The sequence below is a fragment of the Chlamydotis macqueenii genome, chromosome 5 (genome assembly GCF_036417535.1).
Source record: "Chlamydotis macqueenii isolate bChlMac1 chromosome 5, bChlMac1.mat, whole genome shotgun sequence".
Classification (NCBI taxonomy): Eukaryota; Metazoa; Chordata; class Aves; order Otidiformes; family Otididae; genus Chlamydotis; species Chlamydotis macqueenii.
Window position 1 is genome coordinate 72,248,628 of NC_141560.1, and position 23,418 is coordinate 72,272,045.

At 49.8% G+C, this 23,418-nt stretch overlaps 1 protein-coding gene across 1 annotated transcript; it reads right to left on the reverse strand.

Annotated features, from left to right (window-relative positions):
• Positions 1-7,556: 7,556 nt before the first annotated feature.
• Positions 7,557-23,045, reverse strand: INCENP (inner centromere protein). Its single transcript, XM_086748723.1, has 17 exons — positions 22,909-23,045; positions 22,716-22,829; positions 21,406-22,172; positions 19,470-19,521; positions 19,278-19,311; positions 18,532-18,610; positions 17,916-17,967; positions 17,477-17,594; positions 17,255-17,389; positions 15,261-15,370; positions 14,770-14,887; positions 13,873-13,995; positions 13,151-13,323; positions 12,762-12,852; positions 11,445-11,558; positions 10,146-10,305; positions 7,557-9,412 (listed from the first exon to the last, which is right to left on the reverse strand). Exons 1-17 carry the CDS (start codon positions 23,043-23,045, stop codon positions 9,198-9,200), a joined length of 2,592 nt encoding a protein of 863 aa, XP_086604849.1. The 3' UTR covers positions 7,557-9,197.
• Positions 23,046-23,418: the final 373 nt, after the last annotated feature.

Sequence of the window (23,418 nt, forward strand, 5' to 3'; positions counted from 1 at the left end):
CTGTCCCTGTAAGATGGAGAACCGCAAAATCAGCGGCCAGCAAACTGCATCCAGCCATTTTATCCAAGGCACTTTCAAGCTCATTTATTCCAAGCTTCTGATGTGATTTCATGCAGAACTGCTACTGCTTTTCTTACATCATTACTCTTCTATTGTTTTCCCTGCTTCTCTTCTGTAATTCCAGTTCTGCAGGGACTAACATGTCTATCAGATCTGTGACCCAGAAATACACGTATGTGTCTATATATCTATATATATGAAAGAGTAGGCTGATGCACGAAGGAAAATAACCACACATTGAGGAAGAACATCTTTAACAGCTTCTTCTACACAGCTTTTCAGCTGCTCTTAGCCAAGCATGCACCGTTGAGGCACGGAGAAACTGCCTCCATACACTCTGAACTGGCAGCTGAACCAGATAGGGTGTTGTCTTTGGAATAACATCACAGTTTCGCTCCTGAACTTAAATAAAAGCGAGGCATGTCAAAATTAACGAACTGTTGGGCAGCTGAAGCAATGTTCAGCACAGGTGGCTAATTCTTGAGTTACAGACCTAATTCTGCTAGCTGGCAGCCAGGAAGGATCCTTATCCTTTCCTCCCAGCTGGGGAAAGCCCAACTGATTTTCATTCTCCCCGGTGCCTCGCATGGCTGGAAGAGCTCCTGGCGCACGTGTGGATCCCACAGGACCCCAGGGGAAGGCGGTTGGGAGAGTGAAGATCAGATCCGTGGACGTTCCCAGTAAGACGCGAGCTATTACTGGTGATGTGGCACTGTGTTCTGCTGACCTGCTAACATCTAAAATTACCCTGACAAAGGGAAGCAGTAGTGGCAGTGTGCCCTGCTATGCTGCTCGGTCCCTCTTAGTGTCTGTGCCGAACGGGTCTTCTGAGATCTCCCTCTTGCATCTGTCTGTGAGCCTTGACTAGCTTTATATCTCAGTTTCTTGTTTTGTCATTACCCCCGGTTCTTAGCAGTGCTTTTCGGAGTCCCTCAGCACTTAAGTAGAACGTGATGAAGAAGTGGAGGGCCTGAAAGATAACAGGTCCCGCTGCTCCCCTCTCAGAGTGTTAAGGGGTTGTGGAGGGGTGTCCAGGGCCTCAAGGGATTATTGGAGAACACCGTTTATTTTTAAATAAACTGCATAAACTGAATATCTGGAGACCTTCACCTAGGACTGTAGAAATACATAATTTTAATCTTTTAATAGTGTGAAGTTGATTGTCTAGGTGACTAAAGTACTCACATATGAAATTATAACATAAAATTCCTTCCTGAAAATGTTCTCATTAATTTTTCACACCATTTTTGGGACAGGTTGGCGGCAAAGAACTTCGAGTTGTAAACTGGCTTAGAGCGTGTTAACGAAGTCTCGGGGTGGGTTTTCCCTCGCCTGCGATTTGGTGGGAGGCTGTTCGCCACACATGGCCTGGCCACGAAGAAGGGGTGCAGAGGAGGGACCGGACTGCTTTGGGGCGGTAGTTAACGCGCACTAAGAGAAGGGCGCAGCGTGGGTGCGTCAGGAGCTCGAATCAAAGCGCTGTGGACTGTAAGAAACTGTGGCAGCCGTGGGGGCTAGCAAATCAGCAGTACCCACAGGGTACGTGGAGTGTAGGGACTCGTCCTACAATTTGGACAAACGTGGTCAGCCGTTGCTCCCCTGGACTTCAGTTGTCAAGCGTTGGCAGCTGGAGACATCTTCCCTGTCCTTGCTTCAACGCTCAGCTGGAAGGGTTTTGCGAAGGCTGCCTTTGTGCTCTTCCCCTCGGTGCTGCGTCTGTTTGCTTAGGGTTATTTTTCCAGTTTAAATTAGGAGAGTGAGGGCTTCTCCGTTTTGTGCTCCAACATGTCGATATGACAGCCAGAATTCTTAGGGCACGGAAAAGGTCCGTCACCAGTTCTTGAGGCTGCGCACAGGAACGAGCGCGCGAAGCGCGGTCTGGGGCAGGCTGCGCTGCGTGGTCTGGGTTATCCACAACGGCGTTTCGCAGCAGCACGAGTGGGAGCCACACAGTCCTCAAGATGTTTCTATTTGTTGTATGCATGGAACTTCTTGGCAGAGAATTCCAGAGAAGGGAAAAGGGGGTTTATTTTCCTGTTTGCTTAGAAAACGGATCCTGTTTAGCAGGGTTAGCAGCAAGCTGTGATGTTTAGCAAGCAGAGCCTGGCAGCAGCCATCAGACTGCCTGTGGCAGAGCCCCGGGAGAGGTGCCAGAGCTCTGCTGGGAGCTCCAAGGCTGCTGCTCGGCTTCAGTGTTCTTGCTTATTCATCATGCTTTCAAAGAAAGAAGTATTTGGCTGTTGAAATAATAAATACAGTCTCGGGAGGCAGCTGCTGTACCCCCGTACCCATGGCTTTGCTCCCCTCCCGGCATCCCCGCAGGAGGCGGCCTGCGCACGGACGCCGTGCCGCGCGGTCCCCCGCCCAGCCCAGCTCTGAGCTCGTTTCAGTTCGGAGGCCTGGCGCCGGAAAGCAAAATGACAAAAGGGTATTGCAGGGTTCCCAGGACACAGGCCAAGTCCTGGGAACTTCATGCAGTGGCTGTTCGGTTTCTCAGCTGCAAGTTAAGGAATTCCATTTGAAAAGCTCCAGGGAGGTTTTAGCACCAGCTGTCCTGGCAGGAGTTTGTCCTGATTTTTGCGTTCTGGAGCTCATCCCATTGGGAGTGAACTTGCAAATCGGGTATTTTGTTTGTGTTGTTCTGCTTTAAACCAAGACTGTACATAATTCTATTTTAAAAGAGCAGGAATTTCAGATTTGCCCCAGTTGGGGACTGAGCACTGCACAGGCTGCCCAGAGAGCCTGTGGAGTCTCCTCCCGGGAGAAACCGAAAAGCTGCAGCAAGTGCCTGGCTGCCTGGGCAAGTGGTTCCAGGCTTGAGCAGGGAGGGTCGGGGCAGCTGACTCCAGAGCTCCCTTCCCACCTCAGCCCGTCTGCGATTTGGGGAATTATTCCTGCACCGGGTGTGTAAGTGCTGAGTGCTTGTGTTACTGAGGGGCTCAGTGCTCTCAGAAGGGAAGGCTGCAAAAAATCAGCTGTCCTATTCCCCATTACCTCCCAAAAAAGAAGAAAACTCCCCTTAAAAGATGTATTTGGATGAAAAAAAGCTTCTCGAGTCCTTGAAAAGACCCATGATGGCCCTGGAGGTAGGAAACAGTACTTGGAAATACGTATCCCTTGGCGAGGACTGCTGGTCTGGATTTTCATTGAAAGCTACTTAGTGTCACTTGGGGATTTGTCTACAAGTGTTTGTTTTTCTTGTTTTCCTACTGATGGCAATATTGTCAGCGATCAGGTTGCTAGTATCCATTTTAATTAATAGTAATGTTTTCAGGGTAATCCCTGAGCAATCAAAAGATCAAGTCTGGGTCCAGACTTTATTGGAAAGACCCTTACGTGCTGTGGACTGCGTCGCGTGGTGTGCCAGCTCAGGGGAAGCTGGCCTCTCTCCCTGGGTGCACAGAGGTGGTGACAAATCGGGGACCGCGAGGAAGATGTGAAAACAACAGGGTTTGGCGCCTGTTTTGTCATACAGCCTTTCCTCTGAGCCAGCAAAGCTCCTTTTAAGGGCAGCAGGCTTTTCTTGCCTGAGGCAAGTGCAGCTGTGCCACCCCTCGGCCGCTGCTGAGGTCCCTGCAGTGCCGCTGCAGGCCGAGGCCACGTTCCCCGGGGGGTATCGCGTTTGGGACACGCGGGCTCTGCTGCTGCCTGTGCAGGAGGGGATGATGACAGCTCAAAGAAAGGCTTGGCAGGGTTATAAATCATGAGCAGCACCTTGTGCTGTTTTGACAGTCCTGTAGCCTTGGTTTCAGTCTTTCCACCATCAATAAGTCTTGAGATGTAGTGAGGATGCAGGTACGGATCTCCTGGGATACACACGATGCCTTCACCTCCCCCCGCCAGCTTCTCGGCTGTCTGTTTCCCTTCCCTCAGCACTGGTGTGCTCACAAAGCCATCATGCTGGTCGTTCCAGCTCCACCGCGTCCGTTTGCAGGCGGTGCCGATGTTGAGCACCCAAGAGCCTGTCCACAGAGAAGGCAGATCTCATTTCGGGATGGGGAACGAGTAACGGCTCTCCCTCTGTGTCTGGTAGAAAGAGAGGGTGGCATGGAAGGATTATGGCTGGATGGAACAGATTTGTTTTCCTGTGTTCCTACTGTTAAGACATAGGCAAGCTTTAACAAATTTGCTGTTGAGAACACTGGTATGTGGAAGCAGGCGCTGAACGGTGTTTTGTTGGGTTGTGTCTCGAAGTCCTAACTGTAATTCTCACCATCCGGCCACTGAGCGATTTCACTACTGGCTTGTCTTACATCAGGTCAGTACAGAAGTGAGTTTGCTTGTGCGCAATGAGCCGTGCAGCTCCTCTTTGCGGGTTTTTGTTTCTTGTCTTTAGGGTGCCAGGGCAAAGGCTGGTGGGAGAGTTTGTGCTGGGTGGTGGGGCCAAGCCCTGCTTTGTGCAGTGCCCTCCCACCTCTGGGCTGCGGTGGGTTGTTTCCAGGTGCATGTGACTTTTCCTCTTATGCAGCCACTCTGTGCGCTGTTCTCTGGTACCCTGCAGGCTGCTCATCCTCCACAGCTCACTCACCCCTAGTCCGGGGTACAAGGCAGGGCTGTGGCCGCAGGTAGCGACGTTGGCTGTGGGTCTGAGGCCGCATCTAGCAGGTAGCTGAGGGCACATCTCTTCATGAGAACTCGCAGCCTAACCTTCCTACAGGGCACAGGCAAAGACCTACAGCCGCCTTACTGGTGAGCATTTTAGGCTAAGGGTGCACAGAAAAAGGCTCAATAAACACAGTGTTCTCAAGGCAAGACGCAGCAGAATTTGGCTTGACCTGCCACAGGGGGATTGTTCGTTTGTTTGCTGTTCCGGGAGCCAGTGTTTTGTGCAGGGCAAACAAGTGCCACCTGGACTCAAAGGCAGTAGCAGGGGAGGTGGAGAAAGTACTCTGGGCAGGTGGAAATGGAAAGTTACAAGGAGAAATTAGAGAAGTGGATTTCACCAGAGCATGCGGTTTCTTCCCGCTGTCATTTCAACAGGGGGAGGTGATGGACCCGCATTCAGGTCTTTGCGGGGAGTCCTCTTCCCAGATCCCTGCCAACCCCCCGAGGGATGCAGCCCCTGAAGCGAGGCCTGTGGCAACGCTCTCTTCTGAGGGCTGCGTGCTTTGCGTGTTTGACACCCAGGCAGCTGAGCGGCTCTGGTTCGTGTTCCTAGTCCTGATCATCCCTGAGTGCTAAACAAAGCTGAACCGTGGCAGCTTGGCTCAGAGGGACTAGCTGCTTTTTCTACATACCTGCTGAAGTTTGTGAGATGTCATCCCACTCTGCTTCCCTTCAGGGAGGAGCATCTGACAGAAGCAAAAATCTCATGTAATTTTGTTGAGACCAGTGGTACAAAATAAGAGTTAAGTGGCTTAGAAGTAATACTACGAGCAGCTGCTTTGAGGCCTTCCTGAGGCCAGACTGTCTCATTGTTGCAAGTAATATCTGACGGCAAAAATCAGTTACAGGTTTTACCATTGTTACTAAGCTTAAGTGGTCCTTGGAGACTGGAAGTGGCCTCTCTCTTGGCCGAGTCTGCCCTCTCAGCCTGTTGCTTGGCTCTCTGAATTCCCTAGGTACCTTTTTCACAAGGTACCTAACACTCATCGTGATTAAAGAGACTATTAACCACTCAACCCTCTTTTTTTGGACTTGTCAGTAGCTTGCAATAAACTGGTAGGTACTGGAAAAGATTCAAGTAGCCCAGGGGCATTTGCAATTCCTTAGACGCTAGGCCTACGGTGAAGACAGACTGTCCTAAACGCCCGAGCCCGTCCCCTCAGTGAAGGAGCGTGCTGTTTTCTGTGCCCGTACTACACCTCCCTGCAGGTGTGACCGCCCTGCGCTCTGAGCCCTCAGGCTAACTAGAGCGCTCTTGCCAACAGCTGTCCAGAGAAGGCTGTTCAGCGCCAGCTGTTGCTTCCCAGATCCATACATGAGTATCCTAAAGCCAGGTGGACTAGGAAGCCAGGCAGGCTGTTATCCCAGACGGATTCATTGGCACCCGCCTGGCGTGTCCTTGGAGGCCCTGGAGTCGTACAGCCCTGCAGAGCTCTGCGCTCTCCCAGCCTGGGTCTGACGACCAGCGTGCTGGACAAGGCACCACAAGCCCATTACTGCTCGTTCCCCACACAGGCTGCCCAATTTGCAGAAGACAGAGACTTCCACAACCCCATTGCTGCTAGCTCCCTGTGAGAACGGAGGCCATCTGCCTGCTGTCTGGAAAGCCTCAGGTGCAGCAGGGTTTTTTGTTCATCGAGCCAAAGCCAGGCACTACCTGCCCTTTAATATTCTCATCCAGAAACATCTTTGCTTTTACTTGTTCTGTCTTGGAGCGGTTTTAGGTTTGAGACCTCACCTTACTTTACAGAATCACAGGTTCATCATGTGGTAGCGACCCCATTGTTCTGTTTGGTATAATTTGGCTCCAGAGACTTTCTGTGACTCCAGGGAAACTATCAGTCTAGAAAAGACAATATATGGCACATTATTTTTCCCCCCAATGGAATGAAGTGTTGTGAATTACTGACAGCCAGGTTCACTCCCTTGGGAAATACTGCTTTATGCTTGCCCTGTTACACTTTTCTAGGTGTCTGCTGGGCACTAGCTGCTGTGACAGGTTAGATGGATCTTTCCATTCTGTCACCTATGCTTTTATCAAACTTTTATCTAAGTCAGAACATGCAACAGAAGACAAGAACTGACTGAGAGCTGGGGGGCGGAATAATCTCTGCACACAACCAGGAATCTGCCTTGGACAATGGCAGAATAACTGGGGGTCTGTGGTTAAGACTGTCCTCCCTAGGGAGCAGCTTGGAAAATCTGCCTGTGCGATATTCACTGCAGTTCAGGCCAGGGCAGGACACTGCCGTGGAGCGGGATCTGCAGGGCGGCCCAGCTCGGGGTCAGGCACAGACCCAGAGGCAGGACATGCACTCAGAGCTCGGGAGAGGCTGCCTGGGCCAGCAGGAATAAAAATTCAGAGAAATACCTGAAATCACGAGTGAAAATATCTTTCTTAAAGTCTCAAGGTTGCAATTTTCTGGCATTTCTACTTGTGACTGTTTGTTTGTTTGTTTGTGTGTGTGTTTTTAAATACCAGTGCTCCAGTTGTACGCTGTGACTACAGCTCCCGCTCCATCTGGTGGTAGCAATTCTGCATATTTTCTGAAGTTATACATGTAGGGCATTACAGGGCTGTAGGTTAGGTTAAGGTGAATTCAAGTCATATATTCCTTATCAAAGATTTCTGGGAACATACCATGCCAAACTGTCCCTCTTCCAATTTCCAGAAACAAAAGAAAGTAAAACTAGTCAGCGAGTGCTGCAGGGTTACCAAAGCACAACTATTTTCTGCTGCAGGAGGGGTTAGGAAGTTCTTCCTAGGCAGAACGTTTCTGTTTTAAGGCAACGGTGCAAAAAGCAACCCAAAAGGACAGATTCCAAAATACTGTGGATTTTTCTAATAAAAAGCTATGATGAGTCCAGAAGGAGCCCAGAGGAGATGATTTAATGCACTTTTATCAAACTCAGACATTCAAACAGCACTCAACTTCAAAGTTTTTGCCATTTCAGCAAGCTTTCTTACAAAAGGTTACATTCATTCTACGATATAAAACCCACTCTACAGAGCATCTATCGAAGTAAATCGTCTCGCAGATATAAACACTGATCGATAGCACAGCATCTAGCGGTTGATGTATTTAAATATAAAACCCCACATATTTGAACAACATTTGCTTGCAAACAGTCCGTTAACTATACGCACAGGGAAGGGTAGAAGTCTCCTTACACATGGTATCATCTCCGTACAGTGTTTTTTTAAAGGACCGAGTCGTATGTACACAGGAACGGTGTTTCAGTTTTTGCTTACTGAAATTGCAGCCATGAACACTTGCCCATCTTTAAAAAAAAATCAAGCCGCGAGGAAAAGATGAGTGAGGTAAGAACCATGTAGGTCGCCTAATTTGCAGAAGACGGACTTCCACAACGACCGGCAGAAACTGTTGTAGCTGTTTCCCTTAAAATCTTCCAGTAAGTACTGCTGTGCTCCGTCTATACAGGAGCTGTTGCAGAGGAAACACAAGTGTCTGTGCTGATTGCAAGTCAGGCGTAGAAAGAACGACTAAAACACCAAGTGCTCTGGGAACTAAAATTCTGAGCTGATATTTTGCTGTTCAGAGGAAACGGTTTTGGTATCAGTCTATTTGACACTGCCTTATTGAACATGAAGTGCAAAACCGGCCTAGAAATAAACACTAGCTTTGATGCTGAACAAATCAAACGGCCAAGGGGAGGAAGAGAAAGGCAGGGATTAAGGTTAAACTCGTGCTTTCAATGCAGTGTGTCACAGACGTGGAATTTACTTTAGAGAAACAAAATTCTATCAGAACCTTTGTACAATTTCTATTAACCAAGCCTAGAACAACAAAGCATGCTTACGCTACTCTGGGTATTCCTGGAGACGAGACTACACTGAGGGCCACATCTCTCTCCAACACCTGAAGAAAGGCAATAAAATCCCCAGGGTATTTCACCCTGACCTGCAGTAACATCACTATCAGTTTAGCTGATGCACATATCGCACTTGGTGTTGCCATAAAGATATTACTGAAAAACAAAACAATGACATCCTTTTGCAATTGGCAGGAGACGAAGACCACACCTGCTAATGTCTTGCTTCTGGAGAAGATCAGTAGCGCGTAGCCGGATTTTACCCAGGACGTGCGCGGTGGTCCTGGGCTGGACGAGTACTGTGGCCTCAGCCACGAGGTGGGCAGGGACGGCACAGACACACAGCTTCCATCGTCTGCTGGCAGCTGCCACCAGGCCTGCTTGGCTGAGGAGGGGAGGGTCACAGAGCTTTAGGTGATGCGCTCTCATGACCTAAAGGGGCTAAATCTTGGCCAGCTTAAAGCTAAGGGTAAAAGGAGATGTGTCTTTCCAAGGCGGTATCTCCCAAAAGCTTGCTGTGTTGCCTAACAGTGAGAAAATAAGCCCCAAAAACAGAAAATGCAAGAGGCCCAGTAAGAGCTGACACTGAGTCAATGCTAATACCTAAGGATTTACAGATACTGAACAGTAACTCTTTCCTCACCTACAGAGAGAGAAATGCACACCCACTGCTCCACGAGAAACAGCCGCTGCCCACCTCAGTACTTTTTCAGGCTGTATGGCAGACCTAGAACCGATTTGGCACCTGGAAACGGTGGGGAATTCCACACAGCAGAGCTCGTGCGCTTGAAGTAGCGCGGTTTGCTTTTGTAAAAGATGTCCTCCAGCTTGGGGCTCGCGATCACCCCAAAGAGCGCGTCAACATTGGGAGGGTTGTAGTACTGGCGGATTACAGCTTGGCTAAGCTGATTCCCTGGAAAAACAACAGATTAAATTTTCATTAATTTTTTAAAATTAAAATTGCTGTGCTATTTGTATGCAATGTGTCCCTGCTCTCCTCATCTCAGATCACGCAGACATCTCAAATGGGAGAAATCCCGCACCCTTTGATGTTTTAAAGCACCCTGTTTAAGCCAGAAGATTCACCATAGATCACTTGGAGGGCAAATATTGCACGTACTGAATTCTGCCTGGGAACTAGAAGTTTGCAAGAGGCAAGGTTTCTCAGCTTTTCTTCCTGCAATAACCATTAGTTTCCCTGCAACTTGTTAGCTCCCTGAGGATAGGTGGAGTATGGAATCACAGAACTGAGTATCTCGGAGCCAGAACCACAGCTGGTCTGAAGCCTGGTCCACGACAACTGGCGTTACTTCGCTGTTTAAAGCCAAATCAGCGTCAAGCAGGCCGAAGGCCGGAGCACTAGTACAAAATTATTCCTTTCACATTGGCAAAATGACGCTAGCAGTTGCATTAAGGCATAAAAGAGAATTTGTTCCCCAGCATTGTCACAAGAAGACCCCCAGGTGGTAGAGGAGCCCCTGCCTCAGCACGCCAGCCACACTGCTGGAGATCAGTACTTTAACTACAGCGTGCAAGCAGGAGGAACTGGGCAAGATCTTACACCAGGTCTTATCATCCATTGGAGCGAAGCTGCAGTAGGGCTTGCTGGGGCATCGGGGGACAGACACTAGCCAGCTAACACATACCAGTGGCCCAGGCAGGGATGGGCTTGCGAGGCTGGCTTTCGTCATCGGTAGAGTCATCGCTGTTCAGATCCATCCCGTAGTTGTTTGGATTTATCGTGGGGGGCTTTGGCTCTTTATGGGCCTGCGGAGTCATCTGGTATGAACTGCAGGCAGGCGAATTCTAGAAGGCAAATGTATTTCACGGGCGTTAGATGCGACAGCACTGCTACGCTTCTGAGTTGCAGTGGGATGCCTGCAGACAGGAATACCTCAGTATTCCACCTCTTGCTTTACTGCAGAATTGCAAGCCTTGAAGTTTGGCAGTTCTAAAGTTTTGACCAAAGAACTTGTTCCCAGTTCTGAAGTTTTGACTCAGTTATGACTTTGCATTGCCTTCTTTTTAATTAGGCTGCTTAATTGGCTACGCATGACATGGACAAGCCAGCAATAGATGCATCCGATATACATACAGCAGTTCCACTCAGTTCAAGCAAGGCTTGGAGTTGTTAGGGCCTCAAAGCTGGAACTGAGTAATGCGCTTTAAACACTCTGCAATCAAACTTCTGGGCGTGTTTAATAATATTAAACTGGTTATTCCCACGTAGAGAATATGCACCTAACAGCTCGGGACAAACTGTATTGTAATTTTTATGGGAACACCATGACTGAGAAGTGCAAGTGATAAAAAAAAAACCTTAAAACTCCACATGTCACCAACCGTGAAACATGTCTCTGGAGAGCTGGGAACAGCTTTTTCTTTCCCGTAAGAGGCTGACTTCATGGCTTTGCGTCCATTAATGTTACCTCATATTTCACTGGCTTTGCATTTCAATATTAAAATATATTGCTTTGCAAGGAGATGAAGATCCACGTTTGTTTTCAGTGTTCAAGATGCGTACATTCACCTGCAGGTTCCTCTCCAGGTCCACCAGCAGTACTGTGCCATAGACTCTGCTGCCATCCTGTGGCTGTTTGCAGCTTTGAGCTGAAATAACTGTTTCTGCAGCAATTCTGCCTGTCAGGCTCGTCCAGGAGGAGCTCAGCAAGGCAAGGCAACTTGAACAGCCACTGCCTTATCCACAGGGAAACCCTGGCAAACACTTGCCTCTTCCCTTCCCTCCTTTTCACTCCCCAAAAGTCATTTAAATACTCAAGGCCACCAGGAGTTCACCTCAGATAACCAGGAAAAAACGTGAACGAAACCCCTTCATTATTGAAAGGCAACGGGTAAAACTGCCTATTGTAACAGCACGTCAGTGCCAGAATCAAAGTTCTCCCATGCCAGCCCTCAAAGAAATTTCACGAGAGAGAGCAAATTACCTCTTTGTTTTCTAGGTGCTCAGTTTGGGCTGTATCTTTAGCCTTTTGTTCCTCTGCCAGTTTCTTCTGTTCTTGCTCCCACCTCTTCATCTCTGCCAGCCTCTGCTCCTCCTGCTGGCAAGCCAGTGTCACAAATGAATTAATCTTACAAACCAAGTTATGCTGTTAATGCAAAAAATAAATCTAACCCTCTAATTGCAAGTTCTTGTTGCTTGTGCTGCTAAAGAGCACTTGGAACACAGTCCAGACCGAACAAATGCAATGCAACGGTTTGAGCATTCCTCACAAAGCGGCACAAACAAATTGACCTTCCCTTTCAAGCGCATTAGTTGCCTTCCTCTGAAAATGCAATGACCTCATGCTTTAAAAACTTGCTACTGACTTTATCTTCAGGACATAAACATCAGAAACCAGCCGACCATCTGCAGATGGACAGGTCTATGCTACTGATCTCTTTTTGCACTAATAAACGGTATTTTGAGAGGCCAAGCCATCCCATTGGACAGTACCCATCACAAACAGTCATGTTTAGCGCATGTTTAGTTTTTCCTGCTGAACCTAAAGGAAACCAAGAGGCTGCTAACTCAAACAGCAGACATCTAAAATCAAGTGAAATAAATCCCACCCAGTCTTAACAGCGGGACAAGTTGTACAGAGGTCCAGCGCCAGCTGCCTGTCAACTTCATAAAGCTAACTGCCAGCGAGGGGCTTGCTGGGCACGCTGGGATCCCCCCGAGGAATTCACCTCCCTGAAGGCAGCTGACTGCTGTCAGTGTGCTAATGCCACGGCTCTGCTAACCGGAGTGACAATGGTTTCAGGCAAACGTTGGACAATTTCCAACCAACCATTCCAAGCTTCTGTTCTTCCTCACAAATCATCTTGAAAGTGCAGGTTCCCTCCGATCTCATACACACCAAAAAGCAACAGTCCAAATAGCAAAGGCTTTGCTACCAATTCCCAGCAATTTACGTGTCCTTCAGAAGGGACATTCCAAAAGCTACCTGAACAACACCCGTGGGCTTCATCTCTGCTCCGGTGAAAATGCATGCTGCCAGTTAGGCAAAAACCTGAGCCTGTCCCGCTGCAGTTGCTTTATTCAAATAGTGTGGACTGCCAGGCATCAGCAGTTTCCTCTTCAACACCACGAGCAAAGACACCTGATTAGTTAATCTATGCTGGCCTGACCGTTGCAGTTCAGAAGTGCCGTAACTCACTCATCAGCCTTCTCGATGGCCTCCCAGCTCAGCTCCTCCGAACAGCAACGGCTGCTGAAGTCAGATCCACACAGCTCTACCCATCTACAAGAGAGTACTTACTTCTTTCTTCTCCATCTCCTTCTGGAGCTGTTCTTTAGCAGCCAACACTTCCTTCTGGAGGCGAGCAGCCTTCTCCTGCTGTTCACGTAGCCTGAGAACCAAAGCAACAGAGCTTTACTCTAAAAACTACGCAGGGGTACCCACCCGTCCAGTGCCTGCTGCAAACCCCTCTTTCTCTCACCACTTTTTAGGGTGCTCCCCACCACGCTCCTGCATCATTAAGCCCAGAATTTCTTTTTGGCAGCTCAGTACCAACTCTGATGGTCCAGAGTTGCGCTGAGAGCACAAAGCAGCTCTTCACTGCTTGGGCCTTTCACTAGTGCCCTCTGTTCCTGCTTCTTTTTGAAGTCCCAGCACAGAATTCAGTACATAGATGGATATTGTCTTACTTTTCTGCCTGGATCCTCTCCTGTTCCTTCTTCCTCTCCAGCTCTCTCTCTGCAGCCAGCCGTTTCTCTCTCTCCTGCTCTGCCTGTCTCTGCTCAGCAAGCTTCCTGGCACGTTCCTGCTCCTCTTCCTTCCTCTTCTGCATTAGCTCTTTCTGCCGCCGTTCCTCCTCCTCCTGGTAAGTCCAACGAGGCAGTTACTCACCTTACATTGTACAGAACAGGCTCCAGAACAAAGGAGCGGAAACACCTTATCTGACCCAAGTCTCTAGCACCTGTCACTGCACAGCAGGGAAGCAGCTCAGGGCTGAAGTGCCCGTGCTTTCAAGGAAGGTGCATCATCTCTCCAGCTATTTCCACGCTGGCCTTTCCCTGCCCACAACGTACCCCAAAGGGCCTGATGGCCACCATGCTCTGGATCTCTGAGACAGGTTTAACTCAGATTTTAATACTTGCTGATCCACAGATTAAGGTCTTTAGTAAGAATCTGTCCAGAACTGCGGAAGAAATGTGGGTCACAACCACTACTAACAGCTTACAGCATATGGCAAGAGGAAGCACAACACTGCAGAGCTTTAAGGACAACGCCTCTCTGCTGCACTGCTTCTCACTCAGTTGGTTTGTGTTATTGCTCCCGCTGGATTCCTTGCTTACAAAGACCGCGGCAGATTGCTGGCGGCCATTCTAATTGCATGCAGGACGACAGGATGGGCTCCAGCACAGACCTGCTGCAGCGCTTTTTGTCTTCTGGCCTCTTCCTCATGCTTGCGCCGGGCCTCTGCTTCTTCCAGTTTCTTGGCAGCTGCTTTCTTTTTGATCTTCTCCTCTGCCAGCCTTTCTTCCCGCACCTAAGACGCACACAGAGCTAGCTCAATACCTGAGCCTCAGATGGGACAGTTCTCTGTGCAGGTGAAATATCATAGCAGGAAGTCTCAAGGATGCAGAGCTCCCACCCTCTCACGGGGCAAAAGCTCCCTTTTTTGACACCGGAAGCCAACGGGACCTGTGCTTTGTTTTAGAAGGGTAATAGGTAGGGAAATGACCTCCTTTTACACCTCCACAGGAAGAGCTGATCCTATTCTGGCACATACACGTCCAATACCACAAAAGCCATCAGAATATATTCTGAGAACCATGAAATAAGAAAAGCAGACGGAGATCATTAAAGCAGACAAATGAATGCTATGGGCACATGTGCAAGCTCTCTGAAAGTCTCAGATACAAGAAAGGGTCTGGAGGAAGAATGTTTCTTTTCATCTCTTCATCTCTTAGTCAGCTGGGAGAACAAATTCAAGTCGATAAAGCCTCAGGGCCATTAGGCTGGCTTTATCTCCTTGGAAGTTCTTCTCCCATCTGACTAAGAGAGCCTTTAAAGCCCATTTAGATTCATAATTCTGGAAAATAAGGTTCTCATCTGCCATTTGCTGTAACCAAGAGAAAGGCAGTCACTCAGAATCACCAAGTTTCTGGAAAGTTCTTTATTCAGCTGTTCTGCAGTTCGTTCTCTAGATTTCAAGCAGCCTCAGTTCCTCTCTTTCTGGAAGGCACACTCATGTGCCATCATCTACCGCGACAGATTATTTATTCTCCCAAATAAACTTTATAGGCTTATTGGGCCTTACCTTCTCATTCTTCTCAAACAGAGCTATCTTCTGCTCAATGCGCCTTTTCCTCTCTTCCTCTATTTGCTCTGCCCGTTCCCGAGCTTGCCACACTTTGCGCAGGCGCTCCTCACGCTTCCTGTAGGACACAGGGCAATTTTATCATTGTAGTCCAGCTAGATGAGTTCCTTACAGCTCAAATACAAGGCCAACAGACACGGCTCTTGGGCAGCATGAAATTCAGTGAACCCAATACAATGTTCATTTAAACACCAGCAATATTTTAAGCTCCGTCTGAGACAGAGGACTGAAGACAGAAAGCTAAAGAAGCAGTCAGCCTGGAAAGTTAACTTCTTATTGGCATTCTAGATAGATACTATGAGAACAAATCCTGTCTTTGCAGCGCGAGAGCGAGCCAGCAAGAATTTTTGGTGCATACATGGACTCTGCAAGGTAAAAGACCCAGACGCACAGAGAGAGCAGCCCAGATAAGGCAGAAAGCATATACTCACAGCTTTGCCTCTTCCAGCCGCCGCTTCTTCTCTTCGTCCAGTTTTTGTTTTCTCAGCTGCTCGGCTACTTGCTTTTTCCTCAGAGCCTCTAGCTTCTGTCTCTCCTTTTCCTGAGGGATTGAAACGTGATTGTACCCACCTGCCAGATCTCCCTTTTCCCTCAGCTTGCTATGGTTAGGTAAGGGCCCAGAGGTAACGCCGAGGAACTGCAGCTAGGACCAAGGGATGGCAACAGCTCTGAAACAGAGCTCGAGTAGCCCATGACGTGGTCAGGGATGTCTGGGAACAGATGCGATGGAAAACAAGGCAGCGGTGTTAATCTTAGAGAGCAGGAGAAGGTGGGAAGTTGAAACAGAAGCATCAGCTCCTGAAGTCCAGGCAGCTTCCGCAGAGATCGCAGACAAGCAGAACTGTGATTTATGTTGGTAAAAAGAACCGAAAGAAGCAGTGCTAATGCTTGGCAATCACACTGACTTCCTGCAGCGAGGACAGATGGTGCTCTAGGAAACACCTTGCTTCAGCTCAGAGCTCCCACTGGAGTCTTTGCTTCCCACAGAGCTTTATCTCGTGGTAAACCACCACCATTTAGACAGAGCACTTGCGGCTTGTTTCGAGCACTCAGCCTCATATGTCATCTAGACAGAAACGCGGGGCTTTTTTCTCATTTTCCCAATCAGTCCAGCTAACAGCCTAAGTATACGGTCAATTAGAAGAGCAAGATCCATCCTTTGCTACAGTCACCGCAAACAGATTCAGACAAACTAATTTAATGCCAGACTGATACTGCAGATGCCTCATTGTGAAAGGCCTGGTCTTAGTACAAACATGTCGATAAGCATGGTGCAATATTCAAGTGATTACCTTATGCTGGGCTCCATGTTGTAAATGATTGGTGTTATTAGTATCCAAACCGGCTAATTTAAAACTAACGATCATATCTTATTGCTGCGGTGCTATTTAGTTATGTTTAACCCCACACAGGGAAAGTCCCGAAGGGAAGTTGCCGGCACTGGAATGAGACCTGAAATAAACCATTGGATGGACTGACAGCAGCAAAGGGCGCACGAGTCAGAGGACTCTCTTCTCATCACGTTAGCTCCTTTGCCAGTATAGACACTAATGTCAGCAGGAACACCAGCAAGACTGAAGCTCAAACCCTTCACTGCTTCCTAAGGACAGACTTCTCTCATCTGCTGGCGCGCAGCAGGACTGTCTAAGCCGTACAACCAGGGCAGCCTGAAGCAGTACAACGAAGTTCTGACATTAAGTTGCCAGATAAAAGCTAGATGCAGGAAAACCAGTTTCTGCAGTATGCCCTCCTCTCCCTCCACAGCTCTCCTGCAAGTGAAAACAAGCCCTGAACCACCTTATTTTGCAGGCAAGATATCGGGTATCAGAGGTATGAGCAACCTATGCTCGGCGTGCCAGCTTTTAGTGTGTAATTGTCACTGTGGTAGAGGCAAAGGTGTGTTGTTTGTCTTTGCTGGTTGCAACAACTCCACTATATCAATGGTTTTTAGATTTGGACACTGGCATACTTGTCTCAGCAAGTCTCCTATTCAGAGTAGCCTCATGTTTTTTCCTGCCTCAAAGGTCTGAAAAAACTCAGAACATCAGAAGTTTGAATTTAAGAGGCATTTGCTCAGATCTCACTCATTAGAAAAGTCCTAGAAAAGAGACTTTGGATGTGCAAAGTTCAGTTATACATATACCTCAACTGCAGCATTCAAAATCCCCTTGGTTTTTGTTTCCCAGTTTTCCTTCCCAACTGCTAATTTGCTAATACCACAGGGACAGCTGCCGTAATAAAGCTTAGAGTCCAAATTGGAACTCTCTAGGAAGCTGACTAGTCACAATCTTATTTGGTTTATGTAAGTGTAAACAGACAGCTTAAAGTTAATTCTTAGTTTCATATGGGTTGAAAAGTTTCTTTCACGCCTGTGCTTTTAAGTTAGACACTCATCATGTACTAGCTTACAACAGTCTCATCTTACCTTGGGATCAGATTGGAGAGGAGTGTTGTACCTGATAAAGGACCTTATTACTCCATTTCTCCCCGCATAGCTTGGCGTCATGAGGAGCTGGTTCTTCTGCACAGTGTGCAAAAATGTTTTGAAAGGACGTACAACCTATGAGAGGAATGCCAAAAACAACCCTCAGGAGCGCGAGTAAGAAACGGGTCTTGGTGAGGTACGTTAGGCTTACAAGGATCTTACCTTGCTGGCCGGAAAGCTAGGGGATGGGGTCTTTCTTCTCGGAGGAGAAAGCCCTCCATCTTCTGCTTGCTGATTGTCATAGCGTTCATCCACAGCTCTTTTGTAACTTGGCTTTCTCCTGGGAGGAAAATACAGTCCACCATACACGGCAGATCCTCCCGACTGTCTCAAAGCCAGGTTTGAAAAGGTCACAAAACTATCCTAGCTTACAAGGTATTGCATTGTGCATGCACAAGTCGTTATCCAATTAAAAAATTTTAATGTGACAGACGATAGCAATTAAATCCTCTTTTCATAGAGGCAGAGAAAACTTACTGAAAAAGTGTCATAACCACAAAACACCAAATCCATTTCACAGTGTTTCAGCGTTGGACCTGCTTTGAACTGGACTACAGATCTCCAGAGGCACCCTCTAACTGGAATGATTCCACAAACATACCTGGCACTCTGGGGTGGTTCCTGGGTCTGCTCATTCTTATTTAAGTTGCTTTCTGAAAGAAAACATAGTCACACAGTTAGTTCCAGCAGAAAAAAAATCCCTTCCAGCACAGCTTTGAAAGCAGACAACAGATTGAGCGGCTCACTAAACAGCAAAAGCCCCGCCATGAATTATGCACGGCAGGACCTTGCTTGCTTTCAGCGAGTAACCGCACAGCGCCATTCAAACCTAGAAATACAAAATGAAGTAAAGCTGTCTAAAGTAATCTGCGGTACGCAGTTTGCACCGATGCAATGCTATTGTGTTCTGCACAGATATGGAGCAGCTGCTTGCTTCAGAAACGGGGTTCAGCTAGGCCTCCCTTAACCGCGAGAACACACATCCCTCCGTCTTCACTGCATCTACTTCCATGTGCTTCCGCTTCCCGGGGTGGAAAATAATTCAGCACAGGATTTCCTGTTAATCCCTTGAAACAAATCCTCACTTGTCAGAGATTAGATCAGTCTTTCAAAATGGGCTCTCAAATTAACTAGCCAATATTTCAAACTTCCCAGTCAGCCTCCCAACAAAGTGATAACTTTTTACAATTCTGGCACAGAGATCCTCTGGCACCTACCACTGTTGCTCATCTCTTGCGGCGGCTCGTTTCTGGTGATGGTTCGAGAGTGAAGCGACATTCGCGGACTTTGGGGATTCTGTAGGAAAAGCAAATGGGTTTCAGCACAGTTCTCACACAGAAACAGCCAACCACTGTTTCAAATTGCGATGTCATTCTGACAAGGACGCTGTCTGCAATATTGCCAGAGAATGCCAACCACACGCGTAGCATAAAGCGTTGGCACTGGGGCCCAGAGCAAAGTCCTGACCTCTAGCTGTGAAAAATACCTCGCGACAGCGTCTTGGTAAATTCCTTGATGTCGTGTCATCACTAGAAGCACAGACATCAACAGAACACAAGTATCTGCAATGAAGGATTGACCGCTTGAACCGAACAGACTCATAAACTATTAAGGACAAAAGCATTTCAGGCTGGAAATCGGTTTGTGCTTGCAGGGCTTCTGGCAAAGAGTCGGGCAGTGCTCGTTTTCCTTAGCAGTGATGAATGGACAAACGGGGAGAGAGCAAACAGCTCATTTCCTTGATGTATCTGTTTCTCTTACACATGTGATATGCGCGGCTATTTGCTGCCTTCGCACTTATACCGACACAAATTTCTTCTGTTGTGATGATAATGGTGTTTTATGCCTGCGAGAGAGCAGGCAGTGGCTCCCCAATAACAAATGAGAGATGCATTCAGCACGCTTTGCTCACAAGTCCACACAAACAAAAATGCTTTTAATCTCTGCTCTGCTCAAATCTTACCAACTTGGAGGGGGTACAAGGTCCAGGAGGAGGCCTAGAAAAAAAAAAGAAGCAGCCATGTTTAATAACACCAAGGAAACCGGGAAGCCACTCGTTACCTGCACGCAGTGCATTTTATAGCAAGAATGCCACTGCAAAAGCGTCCTCCAAGCAGGACGTTAAGGATAACGAAATATCTTAAAGTAGTCTCACCCAGCTTTGACAACTGTTTCTTCATCCTCTGGCACCTCTCCAGAGCTGGAGACTGCAGGAAAAGAAAAAAACGCAGAGCTGTACCGTACAGGTTGAGGCCCAGCCTGTTTGCAGGAGGGGAGCTCGCTCACGCCCATGCAGAGGCACGCGCTCTGCCTGCCGGGTTGCTGCCTGCAGTTCAAGCGCATGCCGCTGCCAGTAAGGGCAGCTGGGTACACCCGAGTAGCACTAGAGAAAACACTGCCCGCAGTTTCAATGTAAGAGAAGAGATGTTGTCAATTATAGATGAGTTCAAAGCGCCGTGCAATGAGCTTGCCTTAAGAGTGACAAGGTTTGGGCTCAGGTTCATTTTGCAGGGCCAGGTCCAGACATTAGCAGCAGTTAAACCCAGCATTACTTACAGTCCGAGCGCTGCTTCCGGCTGAGCCTTCCGGCTGGCTCACTGGTAGCAAGCGTTTACGTACCAGCACAGCCAGAAACTGCTGTCAGTAATTAAGACGGCAATGCAGCTTCAGCCGGAGCGGAGCACGCAAGCGCAGACTTTGCAGAGTCGGGGCGTGCAAGCTTGCAGCCCGCTCCCCTGCGTCCACCACAGATGGTACGAAGGAAGCGCAAACACGCCTGCTGTGCGTGTGTCCAGTGCAAGGCCTGCTGCATCAGAGACACAGCAGACGCGCTCTGTACTCGATTAACGAGCTTTGGGCTTTCAGGCATTAACCAGCTCAACTGGAGCTGCCCGAAACATCTCTGTTCCTCTCCTCACACCTGCAAATTTCGACCAGGCAGAACAACAGTTACACGAGATAGTGCAGAGGGAAGAAATAAACTTCCCGGATAATCCAGATCCGGACAATAGGGACTGATCATTTAAACGGGGCAGACAAAGCCACTTCAGTGCCTCTTCCACCTTACAGACGAGAACATTTCCCTATGGCTTCATTTTTACCAGGGAGCCCTCAACAATGCCCTTAGAAACTCTCAGACTCCCCACTACCCGAGCACCAGCACAGGAAATCCTCACTGAGGATCGCGGTGCTCTGATTCTGGAAAAACATACAACTGCGACAGCTAAATTAGTCTGGAAGAAAATACCAAAGTGCTTGTCCAAGTATACCCCTCCACTGCAAAAACAGGATGACTCTTCAAGAAAGGTCAGTTTTGTACAGCACAAATCCCACACGGCTAGAGCACTGCAGATTAACAGGTTACAGTAACGTGGTTGCAGCTGTATGAGTTCTCCCCTCAAACGAAGTACGCTGTGCGAAAGAGCCAGCCTTTTCTCAACGTCAGACTGCGTGCAAGAGGCTCTCTTGCATCATGGGCATTTCAGGAGCCATTTACTACCCACTTCTTTCACTCAGCTTGAAAAAAAAAAAAAAGAGATATTGTATTCATCACTGTGTTCTCCTGCACTAAATCCAGTGCTTGCATTCCAGCAGCACGGAAGAGCATTTAAATCAGTTTGTCCTTTGCTGAAACCCGCCTGTGTTGCAAGCTGTAAAGGTTTGGAATGCTTAATAAATTTATGAGGCTGAGCCTCAAAACTCCCTTCTCCAAAGAGGCTCCACGACTGGCAGCCAGATTCTGTTTAAGGAGCGGTGAATTTGTGCGAGCTGCCTCGTTTCCCAGCAGACACGCGGGCCACCACGGAAACTCAGCAGACGTTAAAGCTGTTCTCCCACATGACTTACAAGGCTGACTCCATCGGCCACGAACTGGCACAGTTACCTGGGTCTCTCTGTTCGCACGTCCCTAGAAAGTCAGTTAGGGCACCCATGCTCAGTTGCAGCTCGTCTAGCCTAGGAAGATGAGCTGCTGCACCCAGACTGAAGAACTAGCCCCGTAACATAGTTTTCCTTCAGGAGCAAAAAGCGGTAGATCAACAAAACAGCAGGAACGGTGCCGAGCAAACTCATCTGGTGACATTCAAACTTACCATCCATGCGACTGGAAGACACAGATGACTTCCGAGCTGCCTTCCTCTTAACCATTGTCCTGGTAGATTTCCGGATCATGCTTTCCCTCCTGCTGGCTAGCGAGTATTTCTCTGCCAGGGAGGTTCGGCGAGTCATGGAAGTTTTACCCATCAGACTTCTGCGCACGGAGCGACGGCTGAGCCTAGAGCCCGTCGGGGTCCCTGGGCTATCCCATATGCGCTGGGAACGCTCCCTATCAGACCTCTCTTGAACCTGGGCAGAGTCATCTGCCTCCTCCAGCCCAGGCCCCTCACTTAGAATGACTGTAGTATTAGCCGCCTTTGTTGTCTTCAGCTTGGATGCGGCCTCGGTTTCTCCTGCATCGTTTGCCTCGGGGGTACACGGGACCATCAGCTCAGAGGCTGCAGGCACAGGCGGCGATTTGGCAACCCTGGGAGAATCATCTGAGCTCAAGAGAGTGGTTACGGAGAGATTCTCTGCTGGCTTAGATGCGCTCTTCCTGAGGTGTAGCTCGGTGCTAATGCGATTGCTCACATCAGCTTCTGCTAAGGGAAGCTTCCCTTCTACCTGCGGGACAGGAAGGGTCTCGGGAAGGGTCTCTGAGCTTTTAGATAACGTTGCAGCCTGGGATCTTGTCACACGTTGAGGTGGAGTGACTTGTTTGACCTCAGCCCTGATTAGCTCCAAGTTTTCTTTATTTCGGAGTCGTTGAGAATATCGCATGGAGGGTGCCAGTTTGAGACTGCTGTTCCTCCTTCGAGATAATCTAACAAAGGAAACAGCGCGTTAGATGAGCTGGACTGGGGAAGAGACCGACCTGCTGTCAAAGCCGTCCCTTTGCAGATCCCTGACGGAAAGCACAACTACGCAGAAACGCCGTGTCTGCATCCCGACCCGGGACGTCCCCGCACTACGGCTCTTCCGCGCGCACCGGGCACGCAGGGGAACAGCGCTGACACGCGTGGGTCGAGCCCCCTGAGCGCTCGGCACACGCAGAGCCGCAGGACGGGGCTGGGGCGCCCGATCGCTCCAGAGCGGAAGGGACGACGAGAGGGAGGAGAAACCGGCGATCGAGAAGGGAGCCGGCCGGCACAGCCCCGCTGTCCGCGGGCGCTCGGGCCAGGAGGCCGGGCGCGCTGCGGGGCACAGCCCCCGGCCGGGGCTCTCGCGGACGGAGGAGGGGGGCGCGCTGCGGGGAGGGGCTGCTGGCGGCGGGCCTTGCCGGTTTCCCCGAGCTCCCGCCCTTCCCCGGGCGCCGAGGGACGGCGCTGCTCCGCGCCGCGCCCCCCCCACCCCCCCGCGGGCCTACCGCTTCCTGCCCAGCTCCGGGCTCCCGTCCTGCAGCGCGGAAAGGCGCCTCCTCCGCTGCCGGCTCTTCTGCGACGGCGTCTTGGGCATCAGCTCGGGCTCGTCGCGGTAGTGGCTGCTGGGGGAAGGGGAGAGGCGGGCGGTGAGCGCGGGGAGCGGCCGGGCGGCGCCCGCGGCGGGCGGCGGGTCGGTACCTGCTGAACATCCTGGCCGCCTCCTCGCGGATCTCCTGCAGCCACACCAGGTCGGTGTCGTCCACCTGCCGCAGGATCTCCGCCAGCCGCCGGCTGCACACCGCCAGCAGCTGCGCCGGGCCCTCCGCCGCCGCCATCATCATCATCTCCGCCGCCCCGGACCCGGCCCCAACCGCCCGCGCGCGCGCGCCCCCGGCCCGGCCCCGCCGCCCGCCCGCCTGGAATTCAAACCTAGCGCCCGCCTTCCGCCCCGCCGGCGTCACGGCCGCGCCAGCCTATCGCCGCCGCGCCGCCCGCCAGCCCGCCCTCCCCATTGGCTGGCGAGGCGACACGGGAGCGCTCAAAAACGGCTCCCCTCTGCTCGCCGGTCTCTGTGGTCGCGGAGGACTCAGCTTGGAAGGCGGGGCTTGAAGGGGCAGGCAAATAGGCCGCGGGGCTTTAACGGCGGGGAGTGATGGATGCGGGCAGTGGCCAATAAGAGGCCCCGCTCCGGGGGGTGCCCGCTGTGAT